General features: G+C 40.1%; 1 protein-coding gene across 1 annotated transcript in view; it reads right to left on the bottom strand.

The window, feature by feature from the left end:
- LOC117296923 (glutamate receptor ionotropic, kainate 2-like) overlaps positions 1 to 4,139 on the bottom strand; it is a 40,446-nt gene extending 36,307 nt beyond the window's left edge. Inside the window, exon 1 of the mRNA XM_033780031.1 lies at positions 3,992 to 4,139. Within this exon, the coding sequence (XP_033635922.1) occupies positions 3,992 to 4,124 (133 nt within the window). The 5' untranslated portion in view covers positions 4,125 to 4,139. The remainder of the gene's footprint in view (positions 1 to 3,991) is intronic.
- Between the last annotated feature and the right edge of the window lie 11,093 nt (positions 4,140 to 15,232).

The raw sequence follows: 15,232 nt of genomic DNA, 5'->3' as shown, positions 1-15,232 counted from the left end.
AAACGACACTTGGCTGGCAATGGAATGCTGCTTAGCAGGACATTTCGGTTCGTAGCTGGTTACATTATGAAACTGGTGCCTTGATAAAAAGACTTCCAATCCATCACCAGTGATTCTGAATGATCTTTAAGATCTTAAGATTGACTGCCGGAAACGATACCGTTCTCAATGTACTTCTTACCATAGAGAAATGACCCATTAAAGTTCGCCTTGAATGACGAGAAAGATGACACTAGACAGAGATTGGCATCGGCTGTGATGAGGATCTCGTGTTTTTAAAGTCGTATGTACAAGAAATCATCAAAGGTTGACAGATTAATGGGAGATGTGACATTTGTCTTGATTATCGGAGCTATTGCCACTTCAGCCTCGTGAAACCAATTTACTTGACCTGTGAACGGTTGACCTGCATGATTAAGGGAGGCAAACTGGGGCCACGGGTACAAAACACTCTCCTCTCGGCAGTATGATATGTCGAGTAAAGTTTCTCAATGTTTTTGCCTATTTGACTGTTCAGCAGTGACGTAGCTGGAGGGTGGGTGGGGCAGGTCATGGGCCACGGGTACGGAGCAGGGGTAGGGTAGAGGATAGAGCACACATGGTGGAGCAGTGGATGGGGCACAGGGTTTAGGCAGGCTGGGGCAGGTCATGGGCCACGGCTACGGAGCAGGGGTAGGGTAGAGGATAGAGCACACATGGTGGAGCAAGGGATGGGGCAAAGAGTTTAGGCAGGGTTGGCTAGGGGATATGGTATATGGTGCATGAAGGCAGGCTGGGGCAGGGGATGGGCAACAGGGATATGAGCTGGTCTTGGCAAAGGTTTGGGCACATGGGGTAGCCTGGGTGGGGCAGGGGATGAGCTAAACAGTATAACTTATTACAGTTTACTTTAAATTGTACATGGTTAACTTAAAAAAAAAACTTATTTGGATGGCTTGCTTTAGTGACTTGGTATATACGACGCTTCCGTCTTGATTGCTTATATTGTCAAAACAAAATTGCTGCCATGACGTGCCTAACAATAAAAGCACTAACATTGTTTTTGTCGGCACACACCTCTACCCTAAAACACCATTGATTTCCTATCTCAAAATCAATAAGCCGTTTAAATCAGTCCACTTGTAACAATTGTAAATAATGATTAAGGCGGTCTGTGTGCGACTCATGTAATTAAAGTCCATTTGATGTGGTCTAAGTCTTGAACAGAAGGGGTGGTGCTCTGGATTAGCACGTTTCAAAACGTGTACGTGACCCAGTGCCCAACTGACTGGCTGAACAGGTCCAGCTACAATATCGACCGTTGGAACTGTCTGAAATCCTCCACCATCCCAACAGTCGCACCATAGTAGCGAGTATACACATCTTCGTGCCTACATTTTCACATTCGATTTAGCTATCTATAAGCAAACGATGAGTTAAATAGAAAGATCTGGACTAAATGCACATGCAGGAAAACACACTTAGTTTCATGTTGGGTATAATGCGATCGTTTGGACTGGGGGCACGTTACTGTGTTTGAGGAATTGAGCGCGGAAACAACTCAGCACAAGTGGCACTCTACGCGGCACAAAAAAACACCGAGTTGTTAACACGTCAATCAAAACTCTACAGATCTTGATTAAATCTATCGGGGGTGTTGCGAAATACATGGATCCATTGCAATATTTTTAAGTGATATATCAATTTTTATTAAAAATGTGCTTTTTCAAGATGGAGTTTAATTGTATCAGAGTTTTAAAGGAACACGTTGCCTTGAATTGGTCGAGTTGGTCTTTGAAAAGCGTTTGTAACCGTTTGTTATGAAATGCATATGGATAGAAAGATGATGTAAAAGTAGAATGCAATGGTCTACACAACATGCCTCGAAATTGCACGGTTTTCCTTTTACATCGACCAACACGGTAGGCCATTTATGGGAGTCGTTTTTTTTACTCCGACCGTGTTAGTTCGCAAAGTTTGATGCAAGGCAAGGTTGATTTAGTTTCCATAATCAAATCTTATTATTTTGTATGGTGTACCATGTTTCAATAATGATACAGTTTATAATCGATAGCAGGCAATATCTGTTCAGATAAAGTCATTAAAACACTGACTAAATGTTTGCAATTTTGTTCCCAGTTAATCATCTAATAAATATATATAGAGCACAAGAGTATGGCAATTGGCATTTGTGCAGTACATTACAGTGCACCTTCAATCAACACCAAAAACAGAAACAAACACCCCGACACACCAACACAAAACTGCTGTAAACAAGGGGTTTTGCAATTGAGCCCAAAGAAATTGGACACTTGGTGCATCTCAACAATGAAATAACAAACTGTGGAAATAAGAGCTCAATCGGTCATCGAAGTTGCGAGATAGTAATGAAAGACTAGAACACCCTTGTCACACGAAGTTGTGTGCTTCAGATGCTTGATTTCGAGACCTCCAAATTCTAAATTTGAGGTATCGAAATCAAAGTCGTGGAAAAATACTTCTTTTTCGAAAACTACGTTACTTCACCAGAGGGAGCTGTTTCTCACAATGTTTTATACTATCAACAGCGCCCATTACTCGTTACCAAGTAAGGTTTTATGCTAAATAATTATTGTGAACAATTACAAATAGTGTCCACTGCCTTTAAACTGTGACGCTAGAGGGTGCGTTCGTTTAGCTTCCCTGGGTCGACCCCGGTGTGTGGCGGGTTTTTTTTCCCAGGAAGAACTTGGGTAATATTATCTGCACACGTTCGTCCTGGAAAAAAACCCGCCACACACCGGGGTCGACCCGTGGAAGCTAAACGAACGCACCCAAAATGTTTAACCGGGACGGCAAAGCCAACACTCCATGACCAGGCTACGCACGGCTGACTTTTTGTTACAGATTCCTCGAGTCTATAAAGTCAAGACTAATGCAGAAACCAGCCTGCGGATTTGTAGCAAATGACCCGATTCCAATTGCAGGTCAATCCCTATGGATTATATAGAACTAGTTATTTAGTAAATTGTATAGTCTAATAAATAAAACCAGGGTGTAGCAAGCAGTGGTTGATTCTTATGATGTCCTATGTCATTGATCACAGATGGGCGCGTGTGTCTGACATCAATAAGAAACTAGCAACATAGGGGCATATTATACACGACACTTGTAAAGCACCATAAAGCTGGCTAGCATTGATATTGCCGAAAACTGATGTGGCAAACAAATGCAAACTAGGGACTCACGTTTGGCAAATAACTCAAACTTTCTGCTCAGGCTTGGTTAAAGTAGATTGGAAATAGGTATGTGCCTGAATAGCCAGGACTTATCAGGTCAGAACATCCTGGCAATACTTAGGCCATGAGGACGATGTGCTGGCCAATGACCGAACTAAGCTGCTTGACTAACTGTCTGAATCGACACACGTTTAAGCAATGATTCCAAACTAGCCCCACAGTGCGTGACGTCACGGATCGGCATTCTTGGTCAGTTTCATTGATGCAGTATTTGGGAATATTACACGTTGGTTTTTCTGCGCTTATTTATCACAATCGCTGCTGTTAAAGCTATCTAACCCGTCAGCCATTTAGGTGACGTCACTGAGCAACTTTGCATTCACTAAACCATTTGGCGTCAATCAGAGTGTATTAATGTTGTAAGTTTGATTTACGATCGTTACAATTTAAGAGTTGAATCCTCGTAGCGTCTTAAACTATTGATGTCATCAGATTGATTCCTAAATATGTTAAAGTGCACAGCCACAACCATGGATGCTCTTTTGGTCACAGAGACACCAAACAAGCAAGAGATAAGTATTGGGCAACTCTTTGCGGATAATTGCGCAACTCTTTTTATTTGTCTTTGACAAAGCGATTATTAATTGATATTATAATAGCAACATTTAGATAGCTTCTTAAATCTGTGGTTTCCAGAAAGTTGCTCATACAATTGTCCAAACAAATGTGTACACATTGTTGTGGCTGTGACACTTCTATGCTTCTTTGATGATGTCAAGGTCTACGTCACTTACCTGTTTTTGTAGCTTCGAAACTGTCGTTTCGCGCCACGTATCGAGTATCCGGTACGAGACGACTGCCGTTGGAGTACGGCGGTGAGTTTAGCCTGTCGATGGCGAACCTGAAAGCCCTCTCGGCGTTGCTCATCTGAGAATGAAATATTCCACCTGTTGATCGAAAAAACAAATAAAAGAAAAATCAATTAAAAGTACGATTCATTTCGATATAATCGGACTATAGCGCCCTCTACGGATGTTAAACGAGGGTTTTGTGTTCGTTTTCCATACAAGATGGCGGTATGGTGACGTCACTGCACCAACAATTGGAGTGCAACTATCAAACTGAGCTATTACAAAATGCATGCAATTGTGTATAACAGTTTGAATGCTGGGATGGGTTGAGGTAGGGTGGGGTGGCGGGGGTCCTCGTTGATTCATTATTTCTCTTTGCAAGACGATACTTTAAGGTCATCGAAACTGACGTTGCATCGCAGCAATACAAATAATCGTATGTCGGAAGTCAACAGTTTCGTAATCGAGTAATTTGTAATTCCAGTGCTCGACTATTATTAACTACCGGCACAAATAAACTAATTAGCCTATTGAGAGACAGGGCCCGTGACATCGTTATTATTTGCATAGTTACTTTAACTTTTGTTGTATATTATACACCAAGGACTTACACTAAATTAAAAAGTACACGTAAAGGTCAATCATTCAAAATATATTTTGACGGACAACCTATGGCATAACAAAAAACTGCATTCACGGTTGGGTGTGTGTTATACTGTACACATGTCATGGTGATTAGATAGACTATGTTAATAATGTATGCGTTGTCTATGCCACATTTCTCTTTGAACCTTTGCAGCAAGGCACACACATCCACATGGGAAACTTTAGATATAATGACTTCTATTTCCGACTGTATGTTAGAGCATCCTTTCTCTATGGTTAAATCAGGATCAATTATTGAGTTTACGGTAACTCGACATTTCCAGGGCAGCTTTCATGACAACAAGAGAGGAAAGGGAAATGCGGACTTGATTTAGAATTAGAATCACCAATCTCAATCAATCAAGAGGGAAGGGGATGTATAATGGAAACAGGCCCCTCGGGTGTCTCGATCCATCTACTGAAGTAGACTATGGTGTCCTGTCAAACTAAGACAACGCCGACGTAAGCATATATACCTTTATCACGCTGTCACCATCTTGGTCATGTTCCCTATTTCCATAAACCGTAGTGAATGCTAACATCCATTGCGCCAACATGGCACTGACCATTATTCTCACTTGGTGTATCCCAACATAATATTTATAGAAAACATATCAATGAAAGTTTAAACTGGAGAACAGTGAAATAAAACCAGCCCTTGTTGCACAGATTTGTGTGCTTTCAGATGCCTAAAATTTGCTTCAGGCGTGAAGTTTTTTTATTTGAGTGAGAAAACCTCTTTCTCAAAAACTACGTTACTTCAGAGGGAGTCGTTTCTCACAATGTTTTATACTATCAACCTCTCCCCATTACTCGGGACCAAGTCAGTTTTTATGCTAACGATTATTTTGAGTAGTGTTCAGTGCCTTTAATAATACGGGTGTTTTGATTGGCTAACAATTTCTAACGCAATCTGATTTTGGCCCCCAACTTTCAAGACACCTGTACCCAGGGGATAGCAATTATTCAACGGTACCTTTATAGCGCGCTGGGACAGCTGTCTGTCTTGTTGGTTTGAATAACGTCTAGTGTAGCAGACTACGCTTTGCTTGTTACATGTGCACTACACACAGTGGCTTGAGCGCTCAGAACTGCTGAATTGTGTCACAGGTGGATATTCTGTTTTTGCCAAATATTTATTTCAAACTAACATATTTATAATTTTTAACTATTGAGCAACCACACATGGGGGACATGCAGTCTATCATCAACCACAATACCAGTATCCATCTTTTTTATCTATCTTTAACTAGTTTTAGAGCCTCTGGCTCACGAAGGACTTACCATTCCGTCATGTTTTTTAAAACTTAGCTATGGTTCCGTTTTCAGACTGAACGATAGTGCATGAACTATTTATTTAAGGATGACGGAAAAAAGTCCACAACGGCCACCGTTGGTGAAGGACCACTTTAACGAAGCAAGTCAAGTCAGACAAAGAGCTCCATCCACGCCCGTTCCGTCTCGTTGTTCAAAATGCCCCCTAAACATGTCCGAGTTACAGCCTGCTGGCGTCCTCAGAGTTTCCTCGGTGATAACCAGGGAAGAGATTCGTCTCGAGTTGGCAACTTGCTGAAACAATTAAAAGTCCTCTTAATTTGTTTGTAATAGTCAGTTTTTTCCAGAGCGAAGGTCTTGCTAAGGGAACGAGAGTTCGGTTTTCATTCACGGATTTTATATAGGCCACAATTTTTTTCTTGGACAAGCTCTGCTGGCAAAATAAAACTACAGTTTCCGCTCTCATTTCCCTTTACATGAACCCCTTTTTAATTTTTTGTCAGTGTATATTTTCCAATTACTATATTGTTTTAAAAGATAATCTGATATTGTTTGCGTATGTAGTTATGTACAAACACTTTTTGTTTCCGAATTGGCAAACACATTTTCTAAATCATTGAAACTATTATTTTAGTGTTTTAGTGTTATTTTAGTGTTTTCTCAGCTTAGGCTGTTTCCAATTTAAAAAGCTGCCCAGAGGCGAAAGCGAAGCCTAATTGGCGGCTAGAGCTACGGCTACGACTGTTGCCAAGGGCGTTGCTAAGGACATCCTAAACCTCAACGCACGATGACGCGGAAATCTAGCCGTATCCGTAGCTGTATAGCCGCCATTTTGGATACAGCTTAGTAAGGTTTTTGAAAAAGTCCTACAATAACGTTGGTTTTAAATGGTCGTCAGGATACAAGAAACTGAGGAATTATTTTCACAAAAACCATCTCCAAGATAGAAGCCATTGCACTTTATATATTTGCCACTAGTTAATACTGTAACTATAATCATTGCAGTCGTTTCATAATAAATGGTTCGTTTCAGAACCATCACATCTCAACAAAACTATTTCAACCATGGATGCCCGCAAGTTTACAATCATAAAATGTAACCATAAAATGTAACATATTCAACCATAAAACTGTTTTATTTCAAAGTACATTGTCTAGTACAAAATGAACTTGCTGTACTTCTTTTGTTTTTATTACTAGGTCAAGGTAAACTTCATAATTTACTGTGTGTCACTAAATGTGTTTTTTTTAATTAGCGTTGTATGTTCAGCAGTTTGTTGTCTAGATGAGTAGCTTTCAAATTGAATTCAATATTTCTTCTGGGGGGATCATGGGAGTGGTCTGCTACGGATGTTAATGTGAACACTCACTTTACACAATCCACTGACATGTATATGCAATTCTTGCCACATCATAAACTCCTTCCATATAAATCTCATAATTGAATTGAATTGAATTGAATGGTTTAATGTTTAATGTTCTTACACGGGACTACACTTTTTAGGTCAGGTTTGAAGGATGTTGCTAACGTAACGACATTGCAATGAACACACATAACATGTCGACCTGCACACAAACCCCAAGAGATTATCCCAAACTAAGTTCCTAATCTATTAAAACCACACTGTCCTTGATTTGGATGTTACTATACGCTCCTAGCTAGCTAGATCTTTAGTGGAGATGATGTTGTGGGCTGATGTGCATGTCTTGAGAGTTGAAAGGCACTTGACACTATTGGTAATAATGGCTCAAAACAATTGTTAGTATAAAAACTTGCTTGGTAGCAATCAATGGAGAGCTGTTGCTAGTATAAAACACTGTGAGAAACGGCTCCCTCTGAAGTTTACGTAGTTTTCGAGGAAGTAGTTCCACTACAATACTTCAATATGATTTCGAGACCTTAGAATTAAATTTCGAGGTTTAGAAATCAAGCATATGAAAGCACACAACTTCGTGTGACAAGGGTGTTTTTTTTTTCTTTCATTATTATCTCGCAACTTCGACGACAAATTGAGCTCAAATTTTCACAGGTTTGTTATTTTATGCATATGTTGAGATACACCAAGTGAGAAGACTGGTCCTTGACAATATTACCGACAGCGTCCAGTATCTTTAAGCCGACGTTTACGCAGTCATCAAGGGCGACTAAATCCTTCAGTTTCCGCCCAAGCTTCCCAATATTAGGAATATCTATGATTTAGTTTCACCTCGTATCAATTCCAATCTCAGCGATGGACGTTGACGGATGACGCCCCGGAGCTGTTTTCTTTTCCACCCCACCCCCTCCCGCCATGAATATGTTGCGCATCATTCTGTTATCCTCGCGTTTGTGTCACGGTGGGGTGTTATACTACTGCTTGAATACTGAGAAATAAATGGCGCAATTCTAGTAGTGCGTGTTCGCAGTCAAAGTGAATGGTTTATTCATTCACACGTAAAATCAGCACACGTGGGAATTGAATGTTTCTACAAAATGGATGGTTTACATTATAGTCATTATGAACAAAAATGGATTTCGTCTTTCCTTTTGAAACTGCAAATTGCACATGGATCTGGCACATCCCTATGCAAATCTGTTGCATGTTTAAACAAATGTATACACTACAGCATGCTTGATGATCTACCGGTAATGAATAAAGCAACCTTTGCAATAAGAAAAAGCTCTTAATAGCCTAACCGTATATTATTTGTTCATCATAGCAGTTTCTTTTTCAAATCTGACCTTCGTATTATCTTACAGGAATGAGAACAGAAGAGCCCCCCCCCTCCCCCAATATTCTAAAGCTATCTTGAGTTGTCCTGCTGTGTGATTCAATGTAATGAAACCGAGGCCGGAAGGGCAAACATAGGGTGGTGCTTGTCGTGTTCATGTACATGTGAATGTTACATAGTACGGGGACGGGGAACATGACGACGATGAGGGATCAACATCGTTCTGAAACAATTTACAGACTGGTTTGATTTTGGTTCAAAATAATATACATAATGCAGAAAAAGGCCCCATATAAATAACTCAACCCATACACGTTTATAAACAGCTCCAACTAAATCAACAAAATTGTACTTGAAAATTAAATAGGCATGCACGCTGACAGAGCAACTAAATGAAATAAAACTGCTGTATCACACGAAGCATCATGATCTTGCATCCATGCACAGACACACACACCCCTGTACAGATAAATGCCTTTTGATTCCTGCTATTTGTATAAGGCGAACCAAAGCACATTGAAGTGACACTACATGAAGTCAGTTTATTTGTATAAGGCGAACCAAAGCACATTGAAGTGACACTACATGAAGTCAGTTTTCGTCTCTACACTCGCCTCAACAGCATATTGTTATTTGTACTGACAGCCCTTAAATTGCAATCATTTCCATATCAAGTTACTTAAAGAGTTTAACATCCTACACAACTCAATCACCCACTAATTCACCAAAACCCACAGATCACTAAACAACAGCCAGAGCAAAACCGATTTGAAGTAAAGTCTCAGATGTGTTTTCCAAGTAATATTACTCAATTAATAAAGAACTTCGAGATATCAACGTGTGTTTTCTTCATCGGTTATTTATATCAGACAGAGAAACCATTCTTTATCTAAATTTAACAAGCAAAGTTCAACGAACCAAGGAATTTCTTTCCAATTTGTTCATTATCATTCCACCCACAATACATATGTCCTTTTCATTTAAAGGCACTGGCCACTATTGGTAATTACTCAAAAATTGTAATATTGTAAGCAGAAAAACTTACTTGGTAATGACTAATGGAGAGCTGTTGATAGTATCAAACATTGTGAGAAACGTCTTCCTCTGAAGTAACTTAGTTTTTGAGAAAGAGTTATTTACTTGTTGCTGCATCAAGGGTTTTTCTTTCCTTCATTATTCTCTTAAAACTTCGATGACCAATTGATTCTAAATGTCAAAAACAACGGTTTCATGCATATGGCGGGACACACTAGCAAGAACATAGTCTTTGAATACGAAGTTTCCTAACCAATCATAGGCCCGTTTCGAATCCACGGCTTCGGCTTTGGATTCGGCTTCAGGCTCCGTTCTCTCGTCTGCAGCCCTGAGCACGTACACAAAGCGCGCGCAAATTGTCAAAACAACCGCCGGCGCCAAGTTAGAGCCTGAGTCGAATCTGAAGCCAAAGCCATGGTTTCGAAAAGGGCCATAATATCCTGATTCGCAGATACGTTTTGACAAGACTCGTTGAGAGAAGCCATCCTCTGGGTCCCTTTTAACTCTCGATCATAAAGGCCATTTATGGATGGCCAATTTGTCAGAAACAATAAATAACTAATTACAGTGTGACATAATGGTAACTATTGCATAACTCTTGTATTATGGAAGTGCACATTGCAGTGCACATCTGATTGTCAAACCATAACCCTAATCTGAATATAGTAAGTATAACTGATCACGGCCCAATTTCATTAAGCCTGGCAAAAATAATGCTGAGCACATGCATAGTATTGCTACCAGAAACAGGTGACCAGCCTGAACTTAATTAAGTTTTGGACTGGTGTGGCCGGTGCCTCACTCGGTTCTCGCTCAGCCAACAAATCTGTCGGGTAGTATTTTCTGCGCTTTATGAAGTTGGGTTGATAAAAAAAAAGAAAAAAAAAGGGCAAGTTAGTTACCCCACAAACAATAGTAACAACTATTACCGCCACCGCCACACCGGTAAAGAGACTGGTTCACGCCATTACAAAAACAACTTGTCATGATTTGTGCCTTTTGAGACAGAGGGCGAAGATCTATCTCTGGAGGTGAAGTAAACCAGCGATGAAATCTCAGATGTGTCCATGAAATGCTTTATTCTATCATCGGCAAGCATTCTTCACCTTCTCTCGTCACAGCGAAAGAGTCGAACTGTTTATTTTGTCAGGTCCCTCGAACTTGCTCGGGGGGCTTACGTCAGTCAAATATCACGTGACCAGACATACACCAGACAAGGTTATTGTTATTCGACCATCCACGTGATATTTGATTTTTTGTTTTGCCAGTAAAACAAAATGGCGCACTACGGGCTGTTCATATTTTCATATCGCAGTAACCGTATTCCAAAGGGCGAAGCCATAATACCTTATCCGTAACAATATTTCTCTAAAAGGGGGTCAGACTACTTCATCTCGAAGATTGTGTCTTTTTATAACAGAACAAACAAAATGGTAGCATGATGTTTATGCCTGGGGGTATGACTTGGTAACTCTATCACATTGGATCCTACAGCCATTGAAGCAGTCATATGATCATACCACCAGCCAATGAAAGCATGCGCGTGTCGCACCCAAAGCTCTCAGTCACGTGACTCTACCATAAGTGTGAAATTTCATACCCATTTAATCTCGCAAATACTCCCACAATCACCCCAACAGAACAATAGATACTCGTCAAAAAAAAATTGGAGGATGACTTCAAACCTTGAACAAAATTTAGTGTCACCTGTAACATCAGCGTCCCCGTAGAACTGTGATTTCCCCCTGGGGGTAAGTGGGCATTCAGTCCCCATCCCACCCCCTGGCTGTGTTTGCTTCGGTTCCGTCTTGTACCGTTGTTTCATTTTGAAGTGACTTTTAGAATGGTACTGATTTGAGATTGCTGTAGTCGTATCTTGGTATGACGTCTGGATAGGAACACTATTTTCACAGGGTGTTGTTTATCGACCAGTTGTTGACATAAACCCGTAGCTTCCTTATTTCCCACGTTGAATTGCATAGAAAGACGCTGCTTTGCTTAACCAAACAATATGACCATCTTTCCCGGAAGATGTGCACGGTTGTGTCCTCAGGCACTTTTCAAAAAATAAAGAGACACTCTATTTATTTGTAGTCTCCGTTTTAGCCTGATCATCAGACACATTGAGGTCGTGACAATGCAATTTTAAGATATACTTGTTTACCTTACGGGTGAACAAGTCTGTCTCCATTTTCTTTCTAAAACATGCGACGCAATACATTATTGAATTTAACACAAGGTATGCTGGCCATGTGCTTTAATGAAGCAACCTTATTTGCCATTGGATTTTTAAAGTTAAGGAAAATCCGAACATTCAGGAAAGCCAAAAGCACTCTCCAAAAGTTGGCTGGACTAACGAACAGAACTGACAACACGGTTGAAAATGTGAGGTACGGTGGCCTATAAAGGTCATACTTATTTGTCCAAATTTGTTCATGAGACATTATTTTATACTCGAAGATGTTTTCCCCCAAACTATTAGAATGATTACCATTGAGAACACACTTACATGAAATTGTATAATATTAGACTATAAGACAAACAGTCCCAATGGTTGTGAGTTTGTTTGTATAGTTCTAGATACGCCAAAAGTGATTTTCAGATATTACAACATTGTCTGATCACCTGCAGCCCTCGTCACTATTCCAATCCTTCGGGTATTACCCTTAGCAGTTAGACTTAAACTGTACAGATCGCCTATTTGAAGAAAAACACTGCGTGAATCTCATGATTCTGACACCATACAGCACGACCAAAGGAGAAAATGTTTTTCAATGATTGCTTCAAATCATCCAAACGCACGTTACAGTGAAATTAAGACATGAAGACTTACAGGGTGTTCGATAGTTTTATGGTATAAAACTCTCTCATTAAGAACCTTCACTCTTACATGGAACATTTATCGCAAACTTCAAGACTCCTTCTATATACTCTACACCTAATCAAATTTAGGAACAATCATTCAGGGTGTTTCTTCTTTTGACATTTGAAAAAATTCCCGGATGAAGTTGAAGTTGATATTTTGGGGGAAGAAGACGGATGTATAGCTGGTAGAGTAAAGCGTTCTTTAACCCCAAATCATAACAGAAAACCCTAAAATTACATTTACTCGGAAAGGAGGCCAATGGCAACATATTCACAGAAACACATCAGCGAATGTTCCTTCTGGGGAAATAAGAAAACAGACGCCGAAAAATCTTTACCACAGCCCTGGAATCTTCATCCCAATAAACCCCAAAATACATTGAAAAAACCTCCTCTTCAATTTGCGATATCATTCAATAGAACACAGAAGACAACGGCGATCCCACATTACGAATGTCTAAGTGTATATTCTTCCGGGGCTGATGTATTTCTATTGATTATTTCTTTCTCTTTTAGTTTGCTGGCCCTTTTGCGCAACTGATCGATTTCCGACTATAGTTTAAGAAAACACATTTCTTTCAGTGGTTGTATTTAAAGGGCCGATGCTGCACTCGTTACAATTCTTGTGCTTAAAAACTCCGGAGGCCTATGTTTGTTTTTTACTGGGGCGGAGTATAACTTAACTACTCGGTTTGGGAGAGGGTAATGGTATAATCTAATGGTACGTCCCGATCGTTAAAGATTCTTCCGCCTTCTGTGAAGTTTTCTTTTTCAGGAGAAAGTTGTTGCAGTTTGTACATCTTTGAAGTTGTAATGCAACATGAGCCGGTATACCATTTCGGTGTTAGTGTCTTTGTGGGTGGTTGAGTGTGTTCTTATTTCCAAAGTGCATCTAGGAAATGGGACACGGTTCGAAGCAACTGTGGCGGTTATGGCTGCACCGATGTGTTTTAGTATACAGTCTAGCGATGTTGAAGGTAGTTTATAACAAACCTTCAAACCACAAAACAAATTTCCAAACCTCCTAAACAAACCCCAACCCTCAAAACCTTTGCACTGTGACATATTATTATATTTTCTACTGCTTGTAATTTTTCGGTTGCAATATTGTCTTGCTGATTTTAAACCGATTTTGTATACAAGTCTTGTCAATTATGATGATGATCTTGTGTTTAAAGGAATTTTTTTAATGCTACTTTCGACGCACTATGGAGCATTATTTTGTGTATGGATTTGGCGCTATATAAAACTTGTGCTATTATTTATTATTAGTATTGTTATTAAACCTCCTAATAGACATCCAAACCTCAAAACAGACCTCAAAACCAACCAATCAAAACTACACGGACCATGTGCCATAACATACATGAATGCTCCCAGGGCAGAACCGCATGTATTTCAAAAATTTCACAAAGAGGTCGATGTTGACACTGATCGTATCTGTATCTCAAGATGCGACCACAATCTTAAACATTAACACCCGATTCTAATGGCACCCCAAGCAGTCTTAAACCATTAGTGGGATCTAAACAGAAAAAAGTTGGACCATCTCTAATTAGTCGCATACATAGGAACGAGCAAAGAAGTTGAGTAGTCCCGGTGAGCTGTGAGTTTAACCAGTCAGATAGTAGAGTGTCATGGCCGGGTGGTTTAGAGCATCGAATTCAAGTTCTGGTGCTGATTCACCGGAGTGTGGGTTCGAATCCCGGTCGTGACACTTGTGTCCTTGAGCAAGATACTTTACTATAATTGCTTCTCTTCACCCAGGGGTGTAAGTGGGTACCTGCAAGGGTAGAGGTTGATATTGTGTATGAAAAGCTACAAGTGCCTTAAAGGCAGCTCAGGGCTGTATACTCCCTAGGGAGCTGAGAAACATTACAGGGATGTTATTGGCCCTATGACCAAGGCACTAATGTAAAGCGCATTGATACGGTTATTGTGAAATGCGCTGTATAAGAATTTATTCATTATTAGATAAAAAGTTGAACTAACTCTTGGGCCTATTCGAATCCACGGCTTCAGCCCCAGATTCGGCTCAGGCTAGCTTGGTCCCGCGGTTGTGTTAACATTTTGCGCGTGTTTTGCGTAAGAGCTCGGGGCTTCAGACGAGAGGACGTAGCCTAAAGCCGAATCCAACTCCGAAGTCGTGGCTTAGAACGTGCCATCGGAAGACAAAAAAACGGAGGCAGCGTTCCTCTCGGTTGCTGTGAATTTAACAGGTCAATGATTCCTTTATTAATCTTGGAACACAGACAATGCAGCAATGTTGCGGGTCAAATCAACTTTGAGGATTATCGGCTGGAAATGGCAGAGTGTCGATAAAAGACATTAAAGACTTGTAGAGGAGGATGTTTAATTATTTAAACGAACTTTAGAGAAAGACCAGAATCGAGTAATATGTCATTTGGAATCGACCCCTACAGTATTTCGAATCGATTAGTAGAACGTCTCGGACTGATAAATTTACAATAACATTTCTTCTTCTTTTGGGGGGTGTGTGTAAATAGCTCAGCTGGTTGTCATTTTGAAAATATCTTTTGTTCATTTTGATTCATTGGTTTCAAATCTGTATGTCATTTAATAGAACAATAATTAACAATCAGCATTTGTGTTTGAATTTTGAAGAACTACTGAGACTGCCCGAGCCTAAAC

Source organism: Asterias rubens, chromosome 11 (genome assembly GCF_902459465.1).
Source record: "Asterias rubens chromosome 11, eAstRub1.3, whole genome shotgun sequence".
In the NCBI taxonomy this organism is placed as follows: domain Eukaryota; kingdom Metazoa; phylum Echinodermata; class Asteroidea; order Forcipulatida; family Asteriidae; genus Asterias; species Asterias rubens.
Note: the sequence above shows the minus strand (reverse complement) of the source record. Positions and strands in the feature narration are given on the sequence as shown.